Below are 25578 nucleotides of genomic sequence, written 5' to 3'. Positions count from 1 at the left end.
TCTGCTTTCAGTGATGGAGCTAATGATAATGAGTGTGGTTTGAAGGGAAGGATGGGTGTTTCTAGGAAAAATAATTTTAAGGTATGATTTTCTTCCAATATAAGCTACAACTTGTTAACATTTTCCAGTATACATTTCTTGCATATTGTGGTATATGATACCCAGTAGGGGATTTCCTCTCTGTATTATAGTAAGTTTGGAAAAGGTTTAGGTGGCTTCTTCAAATATGTGATTCTAGTGTAGTGTCAGTGTTGGATGAGCATCATCTGTAGCTTTGTGAGGGCGTGTCATGAGTGCTTTCCTCAGAGCAAATGAGGTGATGTCTGTGGGCTATATCAGTTTTTCTAGTGTGTTTTGGATAGCTGATGGTTTGTGGAAGGAGGTGTGTTGGTCTGTGGATTTTCTGCATATGGTATTTTGACGGTTGCTATTTTTTATGTTGACCTTGGTGTCTAGAAAGTTGATGCTGATGTAAGTTTTCCAAAGAGTTTGATGGGCAATTCTGGTTGCTGAATTTGTGGTAGAAATCAATGAGGGAATCTAACTTTTCACTACAGATGTCATTTACATAGCCCTAGCATACCCTAGGAACCCATGTTGGTTTGCTGGGAAGGTTCGTGTTTTACGCGGGGTGACTCCTGACGAGCCTGATGTCCTGGCACTTGGATACAAGTACCTGGGTGCTTGTAGCTGCATCTGAGATTTTATGAGGGTGAAATGGTTGTGGATGGCCTTGGTTATTCAGTGTCAAGAGACTGGCACATATAAGACACTTAGGCATAGGTCAGAGGTAGTGGTTCCCTGGTATAGCATACGATGGCAATACTAAGGACAATGCCAGTAGAGAAGATAGTTAATGAAGCAGCGATGCTGGAAGAAGCTTGTTTGTCTGGGGAAAGTTGTTTTTATTTGTGATGAAGTATTTAAAGATGCAGATCCCCATAGCCCTTTGCTGAAAGTCTCCTTTCATTTCCTTCTGCAAGAATCTAGAAGAGCACCTTAACATAAAGTTGACATAAATATTTTCCATCTTCATTAGGAAGACATTTGAACTCTAGGGTGAAAAAAAGCAGAGGTCTTTCTTGAGTTCCTTCTCACAGGAAAGCATAAAAAATTATGTGTTACCATCATGTGCTAGCATCACTGCTAACTGCATATCCTAACTTCTCCTTTATCAATTGTTTAATGACTAATTGTTGACTGGATTTTGAAAACTATGTAGAACCTTAAAAAAAAATCATACCTTTAAAAAATTCTTTCTGAAAGAATTGTTTTTGTAGACCAGTGTAAAATGGATTTAGGAGGGTACAACTCACTCTGATGTGAGATTATTTTCATGGTTATTTTACAGGTGATAGTGGCTATTTTGTCCTTTTTTTTTTTTTTCCAGAAAAGTTGAGACACAGTTACGGGAACACTTCCTCCAATTGGACTACAGACCACAATGCTCCCAATGCTTCCGAGAATAAAAGTAAGCATTTAAAAAGAAGAAAGAGTGGTAGATATTCAAGGTTGGAGTATTCCTCCCAATGACTTTGTGGTGGGTGATGTTGAGATGCAGGTCCTCTCATCATCATTTCTCAGGTGTTGTCTTGTTGGTGAAGGAATTGCCATTTGCACTATTTCAGTGCTAAACATCAGTTTCTTTTGATAGTGATTTGTTGCATGGTGGTTTGGTGAGTTCCAGTTTTCTTCTTTACTATGTTAGAGCTCATAATTATGTCTGGCTCCGTCAACCTTTCTGGAAGGTAAAGTTTTTCAGTTTCTTAGATTAGAGAGACCTAAGCAGGATACTGTGTCATGTATTTGAGTTGCAATACAGATATTTTTTCTACAGACAAGATGACCTGCAAGATGGATCTGTGTCATTCTCCCATGTTCCTCAAAGCCTGAGCTGAACTTCAACTCAATTTTATGTCTGGCCTAAACAGGACCGTGAGAGGACCATGAGAAAGAAAACGCCTACAAACTGTAGCATGGCTTTATGAAGAAGAGGTTTTGGTATTGATAAGCTGAGACATGAAGAACACCAGAAGATGTTCCTAACCAAAGGTTCAGAAATGTTTCTGTAGCAGGCTGGCAGCATATGGGAGATGAGGAGGCTCTGAGCTGGCTTCACGGGCAGCCAGGTGCCAGCACACCTCTGCCAAGTGTTTAACCTATTCCTTTAGCAAGACTGTGACCTGCCTTTCTTCTTTGGACAATGCAAATGAGCACTTGAGCTCGTTTTAGCCAGGGGATGTGCATCCGAGGTACACGCTGATTTCAGATACTGGGAATTTAGGGGAAAGGGACCCTCCGGATGCTCAGGGAAGCCTCGGTTGACGGTGGAGCTCAGACCTGAGAGGGGTAATGGGGAGGAGGGGGCAGGAGGCGGCGGAGGCAGGGCTGCCGGCGCGGTGCTCACCCCCGGAGGAGCAGCGCTCCGCTGCACAGGGCGGAGCAGCACCGACCGCCATCCCCGGGCGACCTGCCCGGCGGCGGAGACCGGGGCACCGGGGGCAGGGGCGGGCCCGACCCGACCCGACCCGACCCGGGCCGGCGGGGGCCGGTCTGTGCTCGGGGAGGCGAGGCGAGGAGGGGGCGGCGGTGATGTGTGCGGCGGCGGGAGGGAGGGAGGGAGGAGGAGGAGGGCGGCAGGGGCGCGCCGCCCGGGGCTGATTGGCCGCCCAGTTTATAAGAGGTGCCCGGCCGGGGCGGCGAGGTTGTTTGCTGGCTCTGGGGAGCTCTGCGGAGCCGAGTGTGGAGCCGTCGGAGCGGAGCGGAGCTGCGATGCGTCGCGCCAGCCGAGACTACACCAAGTACTTGCGCGGCTCCGAGGAGCTGGGCAGCGGCGCCGCCCACGAGAGCGCCCCGGCACCGCCGCCGCCCCCGCCGCCCGCGCACCCGCCGCCCGCATCCCGCTCCCTCCTGGTCGCCCTCGTCCTCCTGGGGCTGGGGCAGGTGGTCTGCAGCGTCGCCCTCTTCCTCTACTTCCGAGCTCAGGTAAGCGGGGACTGGCGCGGGGGCTTCACACTGTGGCAAGTGCGGCCGCCTCGCACCCTGCAGGAGACGGGAAGGCCCTCGTGTCGGTGCGATCGAGGCGATTAGTTAAAGAAAAAACAAAACAAAAAGTTTTAGAACACACTTATCTGTCTCTGAAGTTGATCCAGTTCTGAAAGGGGTCGGGCCAAAGGGCTCCCAGTGCCCTGCCCAGCTTGTGCTGCTCCCTGATCACGGGAGCTGCTCAGTTCCAGAGGTTCCAGGTAGCGCTCCCAGCATCGGGTGCATTTTGGAGTAGAGGGCTTCGCTGCGAGGTTGCACGGGAGGGGTTCCCTGACTCGTGAAACTGTTAGTTATAATCCTTCACCTGAAGTCTTGCAGGGCTTTGGTTTTTAATGATCAGCTTTCAGTTTTCACTGGAGAGAATTTTGACATTGGGTTTTAGTAAAATGTTCTTCACCCGGAGGGTGATTGGGCACTGGAACAAGTTCCCCAGGGAAGTGGTTACAGCACCAAGCCTGACAGAAGTTCTAGAAGTGTTTGGACAATGCTCTCAGGCACGTGGTGGGATTTTTGGAGATGGTGCTCTGCGGGGTCAGGAGTTGGACTCCGTGATTCTTGAGGGTCCCTTGCAACTCCGCGTTACCTGTGATTCTGTGATATGGCAGAGGTCTTTGGCTACCATGAATGCTTCACCAGCAGGATAAATGGCTTTAAGGACAAAAAAGGTCATCATACAGCATCACTCGTGATGGTTTGTCACTCAGGCTGCGCAGGGACGCTGCAGAGGCGCGGGGTCTGTGTGCTCGTGGACATTGGCCAGAGGTTTCTGCCGCAGCTCAGGAGGTCTTTCTGGGATTTTGGGGATTTCTGGGAGAGAGCCGCCCCTTACCTGGCAGGCCTCAAGTGTGCCGGGATGCGTCAGAAGAGGCAGCGGTGCGTGGCGAGAGGAGCGGGGAGGTGTCGCTGTGGGGGCAGATAAGGTGATGAGCGGTTGGGCTTTCGGAGAGAAGAGGAGCCTGCTTCTTGGAAATGGCTCGGCTGCCTGGATTGCCTCGCTGCTGCATCTCTTACCCTGCAAGGCTGAGCCCCCTCGGAGGAAGTGGGGAGCTGCCAGCTACTTGGTTCTCAGGGCTAGGTGTTAGAATTCTGCTTGGCTTTATTGTCGGATGCGAGTTAGTTCTGTTAATGTGGGTCTGACTGCTGTCATGGAAGTGGTGCTTCTGTTGTGTGTACTTTTCATTTGAAGTCGGCAGAGAATGGAAACCTGTTTCTTTCGGTTTACTTTCTAGGTAGAGGCACTTGATCTTGAGGTAGCAGGCTGGATTTCTTAACTAAGTGCACTCTGAAAGCAGGTGTTGCACAAGTGTAGACCCACTTAATCACATGAGTGACACTCAAATATACACTAGTGCTGCTGATTATTTATTATGCCCACTAATTCGTATTTTCTTACTGACAATGGCTTTGTGTTTTCCATTTTTCCAAAAGTAAAATGTAACGGCAATACAGCAGTTAGTTAATCATAACTTGTATATTTCAGAAGAGTGACATCTAATTTCTGGGACTCAGAAATTGTAAAGTAGCTTAAAGCTACTTGTTTGCTTGACAGTGAAATAAAAGAATGTCTGCTTCAGCTTGTGACAGGGGAATGTTTGTCACTCCAAATGTTCATGAACCTGAAAAGACATTCTTGTCAAAACATGACTCAGAGATGCACGGCTATACATTCATTAGAGGGCTGGAGAGCCATTGCAATCAAAACAGCTAATGAAAGTATATCCCCTTATAAAAGAATCTTTCTGATAGGTACACATCAGGGTTTCACGTGTGCCTAAAAAAGGGTAAAAAGAACCATAATGGCTATTTTTCTTCTGCTTCCTTGATTTAAAAAATGGCATGGTTCAGATGTAACTCTGCATTTGATGTCTTAATTCTCATGCTAATTTCTTGTTCCTGTAGTTGGAGTAGTGTTATTGAATGGAGTCTTTCATAAATTTGGATTTCCAAAACATCTAGAAGAGGTGATATAACTCAACGTAAGCTTGACTGAAGTAATTGGCTAAAAAAAAATTAATGGAGAAAATGTCATCAATGGGAAATAGAATAAGTATACTCTTGAACTAAGTATATAATTCACTATAAGAAGATATGATAATTCATATTTGTTCACCATTTCTAATTGTGAAATAAGATAGATGGAAAAACACAGTAAGTCCTGCAGCAGTTAATTCTTATTTCACACTTAGATATTTATTTTATTTAAATAGGACATGATCAGACCTCTTTCTTTTGAAAATATTTCTGTGAACTTTGATTTTATTAAGCTACTTGGATTTGGCCTTTTCAGTGTAAATTTCAGCTATCTAAGTTTATACTTTAATAACAGAACTTAAGTATCTTTAATTAATTTTGTTAAAATAATGAGGCGCTAACAGTAGAAGCTCTGCATGAAAATATTTGAATTGTTTGCTTGGTATATTAAGCAAATGTGAATTAGAAAGATTTGACTCTATAGGCTGATATTAAGAAGTTATGTATCTTAGAAGCTCTTTAAAACCTTATCTAAGAGTCTGAGTAAACTCTGACTCAGTTTTACCACTCACATTTTGTCTGTATTCACATAAAATCATTTGGGCTGGATCATGACACAGTATAAGCTGAGACAATAGTTGAGGTTTTGGTTTTTCCTTAATTTTGTTTATTTTGTGGCTTGAGCATTTCGAATTTCACAAGACACATAACTAAGACTGACACTAGGTTTTCACGAGTAAACACATGTTTGTGGCCAAGAAATAATGCAGTGCCATGCAAGTGAGACAATGAGCTGGTATGTTGAAAAAGCAACAAGTTTGAATTTTAACGGTGTTCTCATACCAGTGTACTGAAATGTAAAAATATTAGTATGTTGTATATGTGCTTTTTGGTCCATTCTGTGCAGTGTACTGAATCCAAGAAATTAAGCAATAAAAAAAGTGTTGATCTTAAGCATTTATTTTGCCTATACTTTGAGGAATATTTTCTCATTATCTGTAAAAATGTCATGAAAATTTAGTTAAGATACTCAAAGCAGCTGGAGGTCATCACTCAACAGAGACTCATGCACAGCATCAGGTGAGAAAAGTTTTTAACTTTGACTGATAAATGCTGAGGTATAGGCTCCAAAAGCTTAGCTTTTAAGCTTTTCGTTCTGGGCCATTTCCTTAGTGCACTTATATCTCAAAAGAGTAGGAATCTGGTCTAACGCTGACTGAGCTGGAGGGCAGTGAAGAAAATTGAAAGTGCTCAAATTGAAATGTGGTGGCTGGGTGTCTAATGCCCACAGTTAAAGCTAGACCTCCAAAGGTGTGCACTTCTCCTATTAAAAAAAAAAGTCTGTACAAATTTTAAATATTCTACCATATTGAAGAGTTCACACATGGATAAATGGTGACCAGGAAGCCCAGTTTTTGTCATTTCATGCTTAAGTGGAATTCTGACTTTCGTTGTGGTATGCTTTCAGACTATTACCTTTCAGATTTCAGATGAAGTTTTGTGAGCATTGTGGCTAATAGAAAAGACAACTTGCTGGAGGTCATTAGCATCTTTCAGAAGCCTGGAAGAACCCCTTCCTGGTGCTAAAGAAAGGTCATGGAGTGTAAAGTGATATTTGATAGTCTGGAAAGTGGTTTAGGTTTGAAAATAAGTACAAGTATGGATGTTAAACATTTATTGTAATGAGTAAGTTTTTAATCCAATATTGTAACAGTGCGCAATTGTTGCAAAATTTAATAGTAAAAGTGGGTGGAATGTATTGTGTCTTTTGGAACCAAACCGAGACTTTTTTACATGAGAAAATTGATTCTTAGTTCTGTACGTTCATTTAGTCTCACTCATGATACTGGAGTTCGTTTTGGCTGCCCTGAAGTGGGTGAATAGAGCTCAGAAATGCAACTAGAATGATGAGAGATGCTGAAAATCAGGGGCACTGAACAGTCTGATCTGATTTCAAGGTCAGGCAAAACAGATACTAAAAAATAAGCTACACTCTCCTCTCTTTAGTTTAAGTCCTCTAGCTTACTTAGGTTTCTTTGCACTTTATAAAGCTTTTCTCTTTAGTTTTGTTTGCATCTTGATATTTTTTCCAGATATTAAATCATTAGGACTTTTTGCTGAAGATGCCCTGCCAGTTAGCAAGCTACTTCTGGTATTGCGTCATAATTTTCTCGTTCTTTAGCAGTTCTTCTCAAAATGTGTCCTTGGGAGTTTTTCTGTGCATCAGTACTTCCCCACAGTTTTGATCTCAGTGCTTGGTAGTACTTGTTTACAGCCATGGCAGTTCAGTGTGTGTTCTTCGTAAAGATGTAGGATGCAGGATTTCTGAGAATGCCTTTTCAGGCAAGTGAGCTGATTTTCATGGGTAAATGTAGTGAAGATTATTCTTGAAGGTATTCTTTGGAAAGGTGAGGGCAACAGGTCGGTTAGCTAGTCCTGAAATCAAAGTTTCCCCTTATCAAACACTAACTCTGGAGACTTGCAGTTTTTGTCAGGGTGGGCTGCACAGCTCCTAGTTGCTGAAACCATCAGCTGCAGTGTTTCCATTAAGCCTTCAGTCTTTTACCTGTAGGTGCAGAGGTGCTGGTTTTCTGTCTTAAGACTTGAGCAGATAAACTGTAATCTGGGCAAATCTGTGCAATCTGCTGTTCCCGTTGTGATACAGCATTGTGTGACACATTTGAATGATTGCTGATAGCAGTGAGTCTATGCTGGCACGATTTGTCATGCTGGACACTCAGGCCTTTACAAATTTAATGATCTTTGTGCAGTTAAAACCTAGTTTTCTTGCCTGATATTCAGGGAATGTGTTTTAATAAACACAAAACTGGGATAGTAGTCTCTGACTAATAGAATTACTGATAAAAATTAGTATTTATTGGCAGTTATTTGCTGTAGCTTTCTATGTTCTATCCTGCGGTTTGTGTAGAGGGGAGAAGACTCATCCTGTTATAGACATCAGTTCTGTGAGATCTCTAACGATCCCAGCATGCGAGGTTACATTTGAAATAATGGGTCCTGTTTTGGGTCCCTTGGTACCAGAAGTGTATCAACAAACTGGAAGGTGTCCAGCAGAAAACCACTGTGACAGGTAGGAGCCGTAAAAGAATGGAGAGCTGGATTCTCTGACAAAGAACAGACTAAGATGAGGGAAGATAATCACTGTTTTTAGCTACCTTAAGACAGTCTCTTCAGAAGTGCATAGCAAAAAAAAAAAAAAAAAGGCACAGTCATAAATTGCAGCAAGGGGAGCTGTAGCTGGATATAAAAACCAAGGGGTTTTTTACACTCTAAAAGTAGTGAAGTTTTAGGACAGTTTGTTTAGAGAAGCTGAAAGTCTTCATTGATGGACATTCCCCAAAGCTTGTCTAGAAAAAGCCTTAACCCACCTGACTTAAGTTACAAGTTGGCCCTGCTTCAAGCAGGGAGCTGGACTAGAGATGTCCAAAAGTATCTTCCAACCCAAGTCATTCTGCACTAACTGCCTTTTAGCAGCTGTTGGTGAGCATTTTGTGCTGCTTTTAAAAAAAATTATTTTCGTTTACATTGATTTTCTGGGTTCTGAATACAAGTGGAATATGTTGTGAGAGATGCTTTAAGAGTGCAGTTTTACAGACAGGTAAAACTAGAGCTGCCTTCCTGATATTTCGTTCTTATGCCTGTCCCTGTACTGACTCCTATGCTTGCCTGATATCTGGAGTCACTTGATTTTGGGGAACTAATCTTAAAGAGAATTAGGCCAGCAAGAATTCCTCCCTTGTTGCTGATTTAGAAGAGGAGACTAAAATCCAGGAATAAAATTCCGTGGTGAAAGGGGTGAAAGCAGAGAGGTGCTGCTTTAGATCTCCTTATGCAGTTAATAAGCTGTACTGCACTGGCTGACTTCAGAAGGCATTAATGTAGGTTTTTAACACTTAATTCATAGTGCTGCAATGGCTGTACACAGAGTTTCTTTGGGATTCAGCTGTGTCAGGGCATCACAGGAAGATGTTACTGCCTGCAAGCCATTCTGTAACTCATCACTACTCCTCTGCTCAAAGCTGTGACATCTTATGATCTTTGGGTGAACCTTCTATGACCTGTTTTATTCCAAATCTGCAGGGATGACTGAGACAGCTAAACCAGGCTACAGGATCTGACACTGGTCTGAATCAATTGGGCAAAGAGCTTTCCATCTGGAGGCTTGAGCAGAAGGATGGTGATGGAGGAGGCAGCATTTGCTACTGCTGTCTGTGCAATAAATGTCTCTCTGCTGTGTGTTACTATTGGGTGGCTGCCTGGGTGGTAGAGACTTTAATTCAGCTCTGTAATCCTAACCTTAGACTTTTATGTTAACTAATTTCTTTTTAGGGGGTTAGGGAATTGAATTCCTGGGAACAAATTATATGTTTGATTCACTTGGCTGTTTTGTATTGTGAAAAACTTCCTTTTGATGTGCTGTTTTGTTTAGCTTTATGTTAAAGGAAATTGAACACTAGGCACTGTCCATAATGTCTTGGTATTCCTGCACTGCAATTACAAATAACCTTTTGCAATTCTCAGGTAGAAGTGTTTCTTCCAACTAAAGAAAGATAACAGTAAATGCTCTCTAATAGGCCAGCTGATACAGATAGAGAACCTAGACAAGAGTCTGGGTGCATAAACCCTTCTTTAATCCTGAAGTAAAAGCGGAATAAATGCGAGTTGAGAACAATTTCTGAGAGTCCTAGGCCGTCTCTGAAAGATAGTTGTTAATCTCTTTAGTGTAAAGGATTTGGAGTATGTGGGGAAAAAAAGGGTGAAATGGTTTAAATAGTTTTTATGCAATAAAATTCTGTCAAGGTACAATCCTAATCCTTGGATTATTTTCCAATTTATCTAAGTGATAGAATGTAGGTTTTAAAAATATATTTGATTCAGTCACAAAGACTGATTACTAAAAATGTCTTGCAAATACACTAAACTTACTATTCCTTGTCCAATGATGCAGAGGTGTCTTGTCGTGCAGTTTAATCATTTTTTGGTCTTTGACTTTTTGCTGTCTTGGTGACTATTTCACACAGCAATATCTCTTGCCACTGCCATGGCTTGATCCCAGCTGGCAGCTAAGTCTCAGACAGCTTCTCACTCCCTGATGGGATTATGGAGAGAATTGGAAGAGTAAAAGTGAAAACTCGTAGGCTGAGGTAAAGAAATTTTAAAAGAAAAAGCTGCACACACAAGTGAAGCAGAATATGAAGGCAGGTGTTCAACCATCCCAAGGACAGCAGGGCTCCACCACACATAAAATGACTTGGGAAGACAAATGCCCTCATTCCAAATGTCTCCCCTTTCCTCCTTCTTCCCACACCTTTATATACTGAGCATGGTGTCATATGGTCTGGGGTATCCCTTTAGCCAGTTGTGCTCAGCTCTCCAGGCTGTGTCCCTTCCCAGCTCCTTGTGCACCCCAGGTCCTCTCTGGTGTGATGGGGTGAGAGGCAGAAAGGGCCCTGACTCAGTGTCAGCCCTGCTCAGCTGTGACGAACACATCCCTGTGTTACCAACACTGTTTTGGTCACAAATCCAAAACACAGCCCCATACCAGCCACTGTAAAGAAAATAAACTCTATCCACAGTGAGCACATCCATAAACAGTTTCAGTGATAGCTGACTGACAGCTTCAGTGATATAATTTCAGTGACAAAACAGTTTCAGAGATAACTTCTGTTTCTCCTCTCCCCAGGTTTCTCTATTTGACATTCATGTGTCATCTTACAAACAATAATTTTTGAGGTAGGATAACTGTGTATGTTTCCTGCTAAAATAACTGTGATATTGCCCTGAGTGGCTGAAATATGGAATTCAATATTATTGGCCTTACCATAAGAATCGGATTTATCTTTAACTTTTGAAAGTCACATATCTACTCTAAGCTAATGAAATAGGCAGCACCAGAAGATAATTCATTCTCCTATCTCACATGTTTGTTGGCTGAAATAAACCCTGATGCTGGGAAATTTTCCTCTTTACACTGTTTATGATAAGAATTTAGATAATAAACTTAGCCAGGGACCAAACTTTTAAATGGTTGAAAAGTGTCTCTAACACTTAGAACTGTATTTGTGCTTATGTTTTTGTTACAGATGGACCCTACACGAATTTCAAAAGAACATGCACACTGTGTCAGAACACTTTTTGGACACCAAGAAAATAGAGATTTGCATGATGCCTCCTTTGAAAGTCAAGAAGCGAACTTAATGCCAGAATCCTGTAGAAGTGTGAAACAGGCTCTCCAAAGGGCTGTGCAGAGGGTAAGTGACATGGACAATGTGTTTCTTTATTTCATGGTCCTGTTGAAATTAAAACATTTTTTCCCAAATCTATATTCAGAGGCAAGTTCTATAAATCATTTCCTGGTGTTTGAATAACACTTGAAGTTTTATCCAGGATTGTATTGTATTTGCTGATGGATCTGGTAGTGGCTAACTAACTCTGTATTCAAGCACATTACTTTTTTTTTTTTTTTTAAGTCAAGAAAGGAAGACTTGAAGATGTACTAAGAAAACTGATTGAAGTTAGGTGATTAGCCATTCTGACATTTGGAGAGGCCTGAATGGTAGTCATTTATGCTAATATTTGTATAGCTTTTCCAACACTTTGGATACTCCTAACAAGTGTCAGTTTCACATTCTTTTCAAAGGAATCTTCCAGACAAGATTCTCTTAAGTCAAGATCATCAGCAAGAAAAATATTGCCTGAAGGAAAAGGACTTAGCATTTGCTCCCATTTGCTCTTGTTTCTCACTCTTTCTGAAGTCCAAAATCAGGGTCAGTTCCTGCTTTGGTTTTGCTCACTTTGCCAGTTCTGAGTAAACCATTCTCACAATGGCAGATCTGCTTTGCCATAGCATGATAACTGGGTGGTCTTTGGCCAGGAATTGAGAATGACAGCTTGTTCCCAAACACAAATGACAAAAGAAGGCAACCCTAATGGAGAAGCCTAAGCAAGCTGGAAATATGCCACAATCCCCTTTTATTGCAGATACTGCCTTTAATCTCTTTTTGTGTTCATGGTAGTATTTAGTGCTAATTATGGGCTGTGTAATAGATGGATGTCTGCTATGGTATTTGGTTTTCCTGGCTTATCAGGCCCATTACAACTTTACTGCCTCACATCTGCATAGGACTGGCAGTTTTTCATTAAAGGTCCTACATTAGATTTGAGCTCAACTCACATATGCTTTAGCATGAGCTGTAGTCGAGTTAAATTTACAGCATTTGAATTGTGCTAATGTGATATTTGCTTTTAACTGAGAACTGAGTGACAGATCTTTTTGTCAACAAAACAGAGAGAGACAGGAGTCCATGTGTTGTCCCTTTTGCTATCCACCTCCTTCGAGAGCTTAATGGGGAAACAAAGGTTTATGTCTGTAGGATTAGTTCTTTCCTCCTGCATTTTATAGAGCCTCTCAGCTGGATGTGCTGTGTGCTGGGCTGCTCATTCACTCATGACAGAGCAAGGAGCTTGTTACAGTAAGTCAATGGGGAGCCCTGTGTTCTGGTCATTTGCTGCTGGTTACTCAACAAAGGCACTGGCTTTAGCTGAGGCTTTGAATCCTGCCAGTCTGGATGGAGGTTAAATGCTGCAATATCCGTGGCCAGGATAAGTAGTGAGTAGGGATAACTTTTTTGGCTGATGACCATTAGTTTGAGAACAATAAAATTTCCCTTGCCAAAGTAATTAGACTCTGAATTTCCTTTGAATGCAATGGAGTTTATTAAGCAGCTGCACCAGTGGTCTGGATGCTTTGTCATCTTGCATCAATGACAGAAAAAAGTAGATAGGAAGGTGGTGACCTGAGGCTTTTTGCATCTTTTTGGTACATCAGAGAAGTGAAAGTAACAGTGTCAAGGCAGAATTATACTTTATCATCAACTGTAAATTCTGCCTTTCAGTCACCCTGCAACAAGGAAGAGTGGAGATGCAGCTGTAACTTAGTTGCAGTTGTGCTACTCCTTTGTGTGTGGATCCAGCTAATGTGACTTAAAGGAGGTTTCCTGTTGTCTGTGCTTTCTTCACTTTCCTTAAGGAGAATCTAAAGAATCTAACTTTTGTGTTTTAAAAAACAATATCTTGATTTGAACTGGCAGCATGCTAAGTGGCTAAAATGGAACACTTCAAAATATCTTTTGTTTTTTGATTTTTTTCAATATATTGTCTTTTGCAATTTTAACTGTTCAGGAAATGAAAATAGGCAAATTTCTTTTGCTCAGGTTTATGGTCTGGTTACAGCTTCAGGCTTCCTGCACCAGTTTTCATCGGTTTTCTTTGCACATCTGTAGACAGAGTGCTTAAATGTAAAGCAGGGATTGATGTTGAAAATGAAAGTGCTCTTATGAAAACCAGTGTAGTAGGGCTGCAAGGTCCAGTCTAGAAGTACATGTCTCCTCAAAAAATCATGAAGTTTTTTTTCTTTTAATCAGAATCTAATAATTGATTCCTTAACATATTCCGTGATAAAAATTCTGCTAAAGGAGCAACTTACTAAGTAGAGAGCATATTTTCAATATTGCATATAAACTTTCAAGCAGACAAATAATATACTTTCCTAGCCAGTCTGTTTGCTTAATTTTTTTCCATGCAACCCTAAAAAGCTTTTGGCAGTCCAGATGCTCTAACCACAGTCCTTATGAAGTCTGTTATGAGCCTGAAGTAGAAAGGACTACAAACATATCTTGGGTCAATCCATAAGTAAATTTGCTTGGCAATGCTCCCAGCTTCTAGCTGCTTGTGGAGTTCAGGCGTAAGCTATTCTCCCACATGGCAACAGTGCTTTGCTAGACCTCCAGGGCAGCATTTATAAAGAAATCTATATACTTAGCAGACATTTAAAGAGCACATAGTTATGAACCAAGTAAAGATTTCACAAGTGATTGTTGTAAGTTGTTAAAATTTCAACTACAATTTTGTAGGTTTCCATCCTACAATATTACATACTTTTTTTCCTTTTTTTTTTTCCCCTGCAAGCAGTAGACTACTTATTTGGAGAGAGGTTTTATTGCTGGTCTCCAAACTACAGTTTGATGAATATAGGTTCATGTACTTTCTATTTCACTTCCGTCCTGATCAGCATTCTTCAAATTGCTGAATTTCCGGCAAGAGAATCAGATACTTCTTGCTGGTATCAGCTGCACTTAAAGCACTTGGTGATAAAAGAATCAAGTGCATAAAGAAGCTTTAAGACCCCATCTGAAGCAATAAGTGACTGTCCAGGAGTTCTCTTCTTGTTGGTCTCAAAAGGCTACTTGGAGCTGCTCAAAGTAGATATTGAGATATTTTGATAAAAGCTAAAGGAGACTTAAAACCTTTCACAAATGTCATGTCTTCTAGTTTAGCCTTGTCTCTGCATCCTCAGCGTTGGACATAACTTCAAGAGCTGCAGTTATTTTTGCAACCTGCTGTGGATGAGGTAGAGAGCAGTTCCCAACTTTTCAGATACTTAAAACATGATTTTTAGCTTTAAAATGTGAAAGTTTTGGAGCTTCTTAGTGACCTTTTAATTTTTTTTTTTTTTTATTAAGGGAAGACATGTTTTTCATTTTTGTGACTAACTCCTTGTCTGTTGTTTAAACAGTGTGTGTATGGAGGAGGTTGGAATGTGGGAAGCAGGCCAGGAGAATTGACTTGGTGGGCAGTGAGCAAATGACAAAGGTGTACAAGTGCATAAGTGTCATAAGATTAAGAGTGGGGTGATTTTTGTGTACAGTTCTGCTAAAAATAACTGAACAGCTTGGTATCACACACAGTTCTGTGGACGGCAGTCTTAAGAGAAGTTGCTGGTAATGTTTTGTCAGCAGTTTTCATGCCATTAGAGCAGTGTCTTGTTTCTGCCTCCTTAATGAGCCTCTACATTGTGAGTAAGTATGAGATACCCAAGAACATTCAGGAGCTAAAAAAAGCAGTTGATACTTTGGTGATTTGAGAAATCACAGCTCTTAATTCCTTGCATTAAGAATACCAGGAGATTTTATAATCTCATTAAGAGGCTGCCTTCAAACATCCACTGAAAAATGTCCTTCAGGGTCAGAAGCAAAGGCACAGTTAAATGTTTTTCTAAGGTAGGTTGTGTATAAGCACCTTGGAACTGTATGAACATGAAGTAAAAAAAGAAAAATTAAGAAGCGTTTAACTAGTTATTCTTTAGGAGGAAACCTACAACTCCATATCTATTTTCTAGAGACTAGTTAATATGTTCTGTCTTCATTTTGGAAGCTGAGGCAACATAACAAAGAATATGAAACTTTCATGAGGCTTGTCAGAGTCAAGTAAAGAACTTGACAGTAGTTCAGAGCTTAGAGAACTGCTGGAAGATTTTGTTTTCTGGACGCAGATTTTGTTCACTTCTGATCCAGTGATAAGCTCACGGAAGAGACAATGAACAATTGGCTCAACCCCCCCCAGCCTTGGTGTTATAAGTGCCATGATCTATCCAGTTGGGCTAATCATGAACTCCAGACAAGGGGAGTTGTGGACCCAAGCCTTCCAGGGTAGCTGTCCTGCTTACTGCATGGTCAAGCTGCAGATGAACAGCACCACCACCAGTTAGAAGGAGAGCAGCTCAGACCGATTTCATGAGGACTAGAGCCATTCTGTGTGGAAGATGAGCTAAGCCAGACTGCTGGGGCTCAGAAGGTGAGGTATTCAGCTGCTTAAGCTAGAGCATCTTTGGAAATGTGCAGAAGCAGAACTGAATGCTCCTAAGAAAAATGTAAGTTAAAAGTAGAATAGCAGTCGACCACTTCAGGGCTTTCAAGGGCTGAGCAATTATCAACCATGGGACTTTTTTTTTTTTTAAATACCAAATCTAGATGCTAGGAGATAAAAACGTACATGGTTCTTTTTGGATCTGCTCAGTAGGCTTTCCAGGCAATGACATTATCACATCCTCCCAAAGGAAAGGATATTAAAACAAACTCCACATCTGAGAAGTTTCCACTAAGGAAGCAAGAAAACAAGCATGTCCCTTCTTCAAGGGAGAAAGGGTTGGGATGGGCATGCTGCTGTGTGGTCCATCTCCCAGGCTCTTCTTGTTTTACATCCTGTTCTCTTCAGAGACTTTTGCCATTTTTCACAGTACCTAGTACTTGCGTTCTTTTGCCATCTTCCTGTTTCCTACTTAAGTGTAGCTAGTGGCTGATGCTGACATGCAGCTCCTAGAACTGAACTTCATGCTCCTAGAACTGACAGTGAAGTAGGAAGATCAGAGAAGTAAAGTGAATGTAAATGCGGGAAGTGGATGCGAGTTTTGCTGCTTTTGAAGTTGTGATTCTTCTGCTTTTCTTCTCATCTCTACAGCAAAAAGCATCTTCATGATTCTTATCTATGAAATCAGCATATCTCAGCTGAAGTATTATGCTTTGATAGTCATACTACAACTTCCATACTGTTGTGGCTTTTCATTTTGGTTTAACATTTAAACACCTACTGAAAGGGGAAAGTGAGAGTAATAAATGCACCAGCCAAGGCACTACATATCTCACTGCGGTTGCAAAACTACATAAAAGGACGACTTCAGGTGTTTTCAGAGCAGGATTTCAAATTCTGAAACACCCCAGTGATTGAGAGCACAGTGAGACTTTGCTGATCTGGCCAAATCTGAGACATATTTCATATACATGTATTGAGTTAGGCAAACAGCAGTGTGCATGGCATAAAGATGAAACAAAGGACCACTCTTAGGTTTCATAGGACATGACTTATTATCTTCAGCAAGATGTTTCCTTTTACTAAATATCTTCTTGACAGCTCCATGGTATGAGGTATTCAGAATAACAAACATCACCCCTGTTTTCTCAGAAAACAGTTGGAGAGTCATGGGGAAAAGTGAGACAGAACTGAGGTTTGAGCTTAATACTGAGACACAGTCTAGGCTCGTAACAACAACAGGCTGCTTAGATTTTTGAAATCTGCTGTTTGTATCTTTTTCTCAAGGGGAGTACAGGTATGAATGATTAAAAGCAAAGCTTTTTGTGGTGCCTGATGCCTGCGTTTGTGTTGTTCTTGGGTTTGGGTAGCATAGTTCTCATTCGTGTTAAAATTTATCTGCAGTTTTGAAGAATTAGATACTTTCCAAGTCTGGCACCCAGTCTCTTTGGATCCAGTATGGATGATACTTAATCCTTCAGTTCCTGCATACCTTGTTAGAAGTGAGCCTTGATTGTAAAGCCTTGTAGCCTTCTCTGTTGATGGCCAAGTGTGAGACGTGGAGGTTTTCATTCACCTCATCACAAATGAAATTCAGAGTTTAGCTATCCTTAGTTGTTAATGATTACACTGTAGTTACTGTATAGAAATGTCTCTTTTCCTTTAGACTCCAAGTAATTAAATCAGTTCATAAATTCCGTTGTTTGATGTGATGCCTTCTTATCAATCATTGTTCCATTATACTTAGGGAAATATTCCAGGTACAGTGATTAGAAAAGGTTTTGAATGTGCCGTCACCACTGCTTCAGTGAATAATGCAGTGATCATACACACTATCATATCTATCCCTCTTTATTAGAATTACCAAATTACTAGAAGTAATTTGATTGAATATATTGTTACGTATCTTATTTACATGATTCATATCCCAGACATCTGAATGTGCTGCAGGTGGAAGAGTGTCTCCAGATACATGCACAGATTATTGTAAGTGTGCAAACTAAACATTGCTACAAAACCAAGAAAACATCACAGCAATGTCTCCTTCTCATTTTAGGAAGTCCAGCGTGCTATGGGAAGAACGCCACCAAGACCAGAAAAAGGTAGGTATTGGTTTAGGAATAAGAAATATTTTAATTCTGCTAAACTTGTGTTTTTGGAATAATGCAATTCTTTTATCTCTAGCTGCAATGGAGGCATTAGGACTTGAACTGTACAAGAGGAACAAACCTGAGAAGCAGCCATTTGCCCATCTCATTATTGATGATAAGAATATTCCGTCGGGTAAGTTCAATTTTTAAGTGAATACTTCCAATACTAATATAAATGTGTTGAAAGTGAGGTATATAAAGTATATAAAGTCCAGCAAAACAGCAACAGACTGGGACTTCAGAAATAGCTTTTGATAATGAGAATAAATTGGGTGCATTAAAGGATTTCAGAGGCAGCAGGGGTAGTGCTAAAAGGAGGATATTGGTGCTTGCCTTTGTATCAGTCTCGTGCTGAATGGCCTCCATTTCAGATTTCCACTTCTCATGATCAACCTCTTGAGGGGGCATGGCCTCTCCCTGTGTGCTGTCTTCAGGTGAGGCAGGAAGATCTACATTGAATGCTCTCCTCTGAAGTTTCCCATTTTCCTTTGGCCTGTAGGGCCCATCAGGAGTTTTTTACTCCAACTGGACACCAGCCTGGAGGATGCATGCACACACACAAGCATGTAACAGCACAAACATTGCCTGAGCTGCTGAGCAGGGGGGAAAAGTTGTTCTTGTGGCTTTTATCTGCCCCTGTGGTAAGAGGATGGCATTCTTTTATCTCGCCAGAGCTCTTATTTTCTACTCACAAACATTCAGATGGCTTTGGGAATATCCTTGCTAGTACAATTTCAGGGAACAAGACATGAGTCTGCCTTGGAACACTCTCCAGAGGAAAAGATTCATTCCTTAAATTTTAAGATAATGCTAGAACAGTTTTAGGTTTTGCCCTGGGGCACTGTCAGTTGAGATTTTTTTGCTGTATACTCAATGCTGTATTCTCAGTTGGTGTGGTAGAAGTAAACCATTTTTTTTCTGAAGCTGTTAGGTGGAGGATCTTAAGGGATGTATTGATCACCACTGTCTTCTTTCTCTGAAGATTTATACATTCTGCAGGGGTGAACTCATTGTTAATTGAGCTATGCACATTGCTTTTCTGTTTTATATAACCAAACCAAAGGGGAATGGTGTGTTGAGACTTGAAATCTGAGATTTTAGCAGCCTGCATAGTAATACCTTGCTCTTGCTCTATTTAAAGACAAAGCGCTTCTGTACAGCTTCTTGCCTGGAGGGATAGGATTCTTTCAAGTGCATTGGCATTGCAACAATCCAGAGCTTTATAGCAGAGAGCTTAAACAGCTTGTCAGATGGCAGTCAGAACTTCCACAAGCTTTCTTGTTAGCTCAAATGCCTCCTGACAAGCTTTTATTTTAGTCAGATTTTGGCTTTGACTTACTTTTACAACAGGTCAATAATAGAAGATTTGCTATCAGTAAACCTGCCTCAGCATTTTATCTTTGGAAGGTTTCTATTAATTTGCTAGTCATAGAAACATCACTTATCTATAGAACTGTAGTGTATGTTGGTGTCACAGTCTGTGAAATCCACCTTTTTCTGTGTGGAATTTATTTGCTGCTTACCTGGATGTTGCTGCAAACTGTAATTTTACAACTGTAATTTTTCAGCAGCTGATAATTATTATAGCTGTGCATTGCTGCATTTACCTTCAAGGGGGTGGCACAGCACATCTATGGGTGATGGCCAGGGAGACATTGTTCTTTTTTGCTGCAGATCAACTCCTTACCAATGTGATGAGCTGCTCCCTTCTGATCTGGCTTTTGCCTCTTTTTGAAGAGCATTGCCAGGAGTTAATCCATGAGCACAGCTTCTGCAGCCCTTGTGGGCATTGCAGCAGTGAGAGGCTGCATCCTTAGGGACAGCAGGAACCCTGAACCTGCTGGTTGTGAGGCCCTTTTTTAAGCTCACTGGCATGAGGCAGTACCCACTTGGCTGGGTAGCACAGACATTAGTGATAGGCATAAAGAAAGAAAAATATGCCTGAGGGGTCACCAGGAGGTTTTCCTCTCCCGTCTCATTTTCTCTGACTGCAAATGGCAATTTCTGTTTTCTTCCCCCGATTCTTTACCCTGCATGTCTGAAATCCATCTAAATTGTTTTCTGCCATCCCTGAATGGACAGATCTGTTCTTAGCATTTTAAGGTTCTCTACTGTCATCACACTCATCCAGAATAAGCAGTGCCAGAAAAAAAAAAATCTTCATTGCTGTCAAATAGGATTTTAAGCAGTTTTCTACTCTACACCCTTCATGAAGGGGCACTGAGCAGTGTCAGTGAGAGAACATTGTGCTTTGACCTGATTCACAATAATGTCAGGCCTCAAGTGGACTTTTGCAGCTGGGGGGATAGTACAAGGGAGGGGGGAAAATAACCCTTCCCAGATCTTGGTGTCTCCACCCACCATCTGGCACAGAAGCTGTAGTGGTTTGGCTTGCTGTGTGTATTTTTTAAGTTTGCTGCCTTAGGTTAGAGCTGGATGCTTGCTGGTTGGTTTTTACCAGAGCTCACTATAAATGCTACCTAGGTTTTAAATGAAAACAGTGAATTTTGGTTTATAAATTGATTACAGAAATTAGTCACAGTTTAAAGGGGATAATTGCAAACAGAAATAAATATAAATGTTAAATATATCATTTGGGGTGTGAATTGATACCTTTAGCTGTCTAAGGAAATGCTGTAGTATTCTGAGCTATTTACAGCTGCAGGTTCGACTTAGCTGCCCTTTGCCTCCAAAAGACTTTTCAGAGCAAACAGTACTTTGGTCCTTTTTTCAGGCTTTATTTATACCTGAGAGCTACTAGGATGCAAACAAATTATCAAAACAGGGCTCCCTTCTCCTCTGTTCCCGTCACATCATCTTCCTTCTTGCTATTTAATTTTATTTAGATCATTTGTATTAGTCTTAATTCAAGCTCACAAAAAAACCCCAAGATATTGGATTTTTTTTTATCTTCAGTTTTGAGAAAGAGCATGTGCTATCTTGAATTCTTAAATAATGCTTTTTGCCCTGTCTGGAAGGCTATTTTGCTCATTTTCCCCCAGACACTTCCTTCTCTATCAACAGGACTTACCTTGTGCTAGTTTTTTCATGGTTCCAAAGTAAATTATTTCACAGAAGATACTGTATTGCAGCACTTTTGACTGTCCCATGCCTTGGGTTATGTGCCAGACTTTCTGATACGTAACATTCATGGACAGCAGATCTGGCACTTACATGCTCCAGTTTCCTGCACTTCCTGTGTTTCAGGGCATTGATTATTTTGATGTCTCCAAATCTGGGTGTGCTGCCACCAGAAGTGCTGAGAGCCAGCTCGCTCCTTCCATTAGAGGTTGCCTGGCATAACTCCTACCAGAGCATCTTTGAGCTGTGCTGCTGGCTGTAGCATGCCTCTTTTGGAACTCTGAATTGTGGCAAAAAGCCTCCCTGCCTCTGCACACACAGTCATAGCATTATAATCTAGCTTGGAAGGGGTTTCCAGAAGTTATCTGTACAAATCCTTTGCTCAAAACAGAGAGGGTCATCTCTCATCATCTCTTGGCCTGTTTCCCTGAACATCTAGATAGTGTAAATGAAATTCACCCAGAGTCCCTCACTCAACTACAAGTGACTATGGCACCTATTTGCTCTCTTTTCCCTTCTTTAGCAAAAATCTTCTCACTGAGGATTTCCTCAAAATTGCAACTTGACTGGCAACTAAAATGTTGACTTGTCTGGTAAATGAAATTTGCCTAGCAACTACCCAGTGTGCCACTGGTCAATTGCTGCTTGCAATTCTGTTCCATCATAGGTGTGCATCCTGTCCTGTATCTAATGTGCCTCTCCTCTGATCCAGGCAGTGATTTCTTGCCTGTCCTCCTCATCTTGAAGGTGGCCCACCCTCCATGGGGCAATATTTCTCTGAGACTTAATGCTGTGCAAGAGAAGTTCTGTAATTTCCTCAGCTGTTCCCGATGCTTCAGTGGTGCACCCTGGTGCCCCTAACTCAGCAAATCTTGCAGGTGAATAATTGCAGGCTGGGACATAACATCTTGGTTTCTCTTCCAGTTAATCAGTGGGTTTCAGATGAGGTTTTTTTTGAGGCACTGCAGAGAAGTTGGCTTCTCTGTCTGGTTTTGCTTTCATAATTTCTGCCTGGCTGCACTAGACCCATAGGAGAGCATCTACTTGTGATCTGCCTTTGACAGTGCTTTTGATTAAGTCTTTGTGGAAGAATGCCAGAAGGTTTTTGTTCTAGGCTGCTGTTAAATTATTCCTCTCACATGGAAAAGTTGCTTGCCCTTGGCACTTAGGGAAGACTCCTCTCTCTCGAATTCCCCTGTTCCTACTTCCCCTCCCTTTCTGCACAGCCCTGGGGGGGTCCTGAGGCATGCCTCTGTACATGCTTGGAGGAGAGGGCACTGAGCCCTGCTGTGTGCCATGGAAAGTTTGCCAAGGATGGACTGCTCTGGTTTGATGTTGGGAGAATAAGGTGCTGAATATTTCAAGCGTGTGTTTAGATGCACTAGGAGGCCGAGGTGTGAAGTCCTCTGGTACCTATGTGAACCCACTGCTGTGGGAGGGAGCAAGTGGAGTCAGTCTCGAGTGTTGAAAATTACTAATGGTTAGAAGGACAAGTTGGCCACCTCCCATCTGTTGAGTTATGCCCTGAGTATTACCCTGAATAATAGAATGTTAGTGGCTTGTGCCTATCAGGAAGTTTATGTCATAAATACTTAAAGTTCTCCATAAAGTCTAGGCAATTTAGTGGGTAGTACTAAAGATGCACAATTGTGTTGTCAAATGAAAATATGTTTACCTTTCTACCAGCACAATCATACATAAAATATGGAAGATTTCATAAGCTTTCTCTTCTGGGAATTGTCAGTTCAGTGGTTTTTTTTTCAGAATTTTGGTTATTCCTTGTCAACTTAAAGACCAATAACAAGTTTTTCAAGTTGCTCTGAACTGTTTGTAATTTGAATAAAGTTTTAGGTGGAATGCAATGTCTGTGCAGAGCGTGTTGCATGTTTTTTTGGCATAATCAAACTACAGGCCAAGCAACTATTTCATACCACAGTCCACTAGGTGTTCTGCTGGGAGGGCAGTTATAAATATTAAGCAAAATAAGGGAGTGTATGATGAAAAGAGAAGATGTTGTTAGGAGTTTTTATCATAATTGTTTCGTATTCACTTTAGCCTATAGAACTTTTGCTGCTATTGATTCTGAAAACATAGAGATTGCTTTCTAAATGTTGGGGTTTGTCAAATGTTTTTAAATAATCCTCTATTTTTTTCTTTTTTTATCTCCAGGAACTCGCAAAGTGAACCTCACATCCTGGCATCATGACAAAGGCCAGGCAAACTTATCAAATATGACATTCAGTGATGGAAAACTAATTGTTAATCAAGATGGATTCTACTACCTTTATGCCAATATTTGTTTTAGACATCATGAAACTTCAGGAAACTTGACTAAAAGAGGTCTTCAGCTGATGGTGTATGTGATTAAGACAAACCTTAAAATAAGGCGCTTTGATGTGTTGATGAAGGGAGGAAGCACCAAATACTGGTCAGGGAATTCAGAATTTCATTTTTATTCTGTAAATGTAGGGGGTTTTTTTAAATTAAAATCTGGTGAAATGATAAGTATCCAGGTATCAAACCCATTGCTACTGGATTCTTCACAAGAAGCAACTTATTTTGGAGCATTTAAAGTTAGAGATTTAGACTGAATCTTTCTTTAGCGTGCTAAAAATTGGTTGTCCAGAAACAACTTGAAGAACTGAAAATATTCTGTTATCCAATTGCATCTGTATAAGCCATATATCTCTAAAGACACGTTTTTGTCCCATGCAGACTCCAGCAGGAGTCCTGCAAATACATGGAAGGCCAAAATTCCACAGTTCTCTTGATTCAGCCTTAAAGCAGTTTTACTTCATTTGTCTCCACTGGCCTCACTGTGCTTTTTGCATTTGGTGTAGTTGAAATCAAAACAATTAATATTACTGAGCTTCTGTTTCCAAGTTCTGCCCTGACTACCCTTACTAGTTTTGGTGCAAATATAGGGCAGAACAGAACCTGGCTCCCAACTTGCATTTAGGGCTCCATTTTGCTTGGAGTTGAGTGTTCTGACCCTGAGACAGCAAAGATCATGAAAGTGTGACTAATCCCATTGCATTTGATGTGGCTTTTCAGATGCTGAGTTAGGTCTGATTTTGCTTTGCTGGATTAGGGTTGGAGAGCTCAGACCATGGCAGAAATGGGTTGGAGAACACCTAAACAGTCCAACTTAACTGTTACCTGATTAATAGGGCCATTCCAGGAAAAAGGGAGATCATCTGGCCTTGCAGTTCTAAAAAGTTAATTACAGGTCATGTTATTATTGTTGCACAGTTAATTGCAAATATAGATTGCCAAAATACGGCGTGCCTTTAAAGTATTACTTTGTGCCAGAACCTGCAAATACATTTTTTTAAACAAAAAGTATGTATTTTTATATTCTGTAATATCTAAAGTTATATTTCAGGTGTAATGTTTTGTGTAAAAAAAATGTAAATTATATTGTCCTATAGTATTTGATACAAAATATTTAAAATCTCTTGCTGTTTGTATATTTAATGTTTTAAACTGTTTTTATGTACAGACATGTTAAACTGGTGCACTTTTTAATCCCAATGGGAAAAAATGCAGCTATAAGAGGTTGTTTGCAATTAGCAAATGTAATATATATCTTTTGTTCTTCTTAACTTAATAGATTTCTTTTAAACTTGTCAGTTTTAAGGGAGGCGAATTCACACCAATGCCATGAATAATTACACCAGAATGCTGGTCATTGGGTGCCTTTCAAACCTGGAGGGTAATTAAGCTGGCATTATGTAAAAATGAAATTTAAAAAATTAATACACAGTAAGCCCCAGAAATGTTTTAGGGGTATTTATAGTTACTGAACAGGCATATTTGCCTACAACAAAATCTGCCAGTGTTAAATTCTGCAATTGAACAGTAACGTTTTTTAGCTTAGTTTCCTGAAAAGTGAAGCTTATGTCATTGCATTGCCTGTTCTTGTCTCCCACTGTAGCTTTTAAAGATCTGCACCCTTCTGCCAGCATTGGCAGATGAATGGCAGAGTTAAGAGATACTCTTGCAGGTTTTATGAGGACAGACAGCTGAGAAACACTCAGCCATTTATACATTATTTGTCAGTGGCTGGCCACTGTTCATTTTAGCCAGGAGATTAACTGGGGAGACTCCTGCAGCATGAGTTGTTGCTTGTATAGTGCTTGGCCAAGAAAGATGGGTGGATGGACTCTGAGGGTGGGTACAGGGGCCAGGGGGGAGGGCTGCGAATACTGAGGTGATATTTACAGCACATCTGGACAGGGGACAGCAGCTTGTTGGGTAAGGGGATGAGGGAGGGTTTTGAAGTGTTTGTGTGCTCTATGGCTGGCGTGGGGAAAGCCCACTATTTATTGCAGTAGGAATCAAATCTGTAGGAATTGGGGCTTAATACAAATCCTCAGGCTTTTAATTTTTTTTTTTGTTAAAGGAACTGAGTTGAATTAGTTGAATTCAAGCAATTATTTTATACTGTATAATAAACATTTCTTTTTAATGTTAATATTGTTTTCTTACAAAATATATTTCTAAGAAAAAAAAAACTTTGTCATTTCCTTATTTTCATGTGTACTCATATTTCTTGTGTAACTTTGGTAATTTTATTCAGATTTCAGAATGTGCAGGCTGGGTATGGTATAACTCGCTGAAGAAAACTGAGGCATAAATCAATTATTTTGAGACAATTACAATG

At 40.9% G+C, this 25578-nt stretch overlaps 1 protein-coding gene across 1 annotated transcript; it reads left to right on the top strand.

Annotated features, from left to right (window-relative positions):
• Window positions 1–2727: 2727 nt before the first annotated feature.
• TNFSF11 (TNF superfamily member 11) lies at window positions 2728–25352 on the top strand. Its single transcript, XM_014891477.2, has 5 exons — window positions 2728–2985; window positions 11121–11288; window positions 17738–17783; window positions 17866–17964; window positions 23082–25352. The coding sequence occupies exons 1-5, from the start codon at window positions 2773–2775 to the stop codon at window positions 23501–23503; spliced, it is 948 nt and encodes a 315-aa protein (XP_014746963.1). The 5' UTR covers window positions 2728–2772; the 3' UTR covers window positions 23504–25352.
• The last annotated feature ends 226 nt before the right edge of the window (window positions 25353–25578 follow it).

This window comes from Sturnus vulgaris, chromosome 2 (genome assembly GCF_052056855.1).
Source record: "Sturnus vulgaris isolate bStuVul1 chromosome 2, bStuVul1.hap1, whole genome shotgun sequence".
NCBI lineage: Eukaryota > Metazoa > Chordata > Aves > Passeriformes > Sturnidae > Sturnus > Sturnus vulgaris.
The sequence above is the reverse complement of the archived record's forward strand: the minus strand, read 5'-3'. Positions and strand labels throughout refer to the sequence as shown.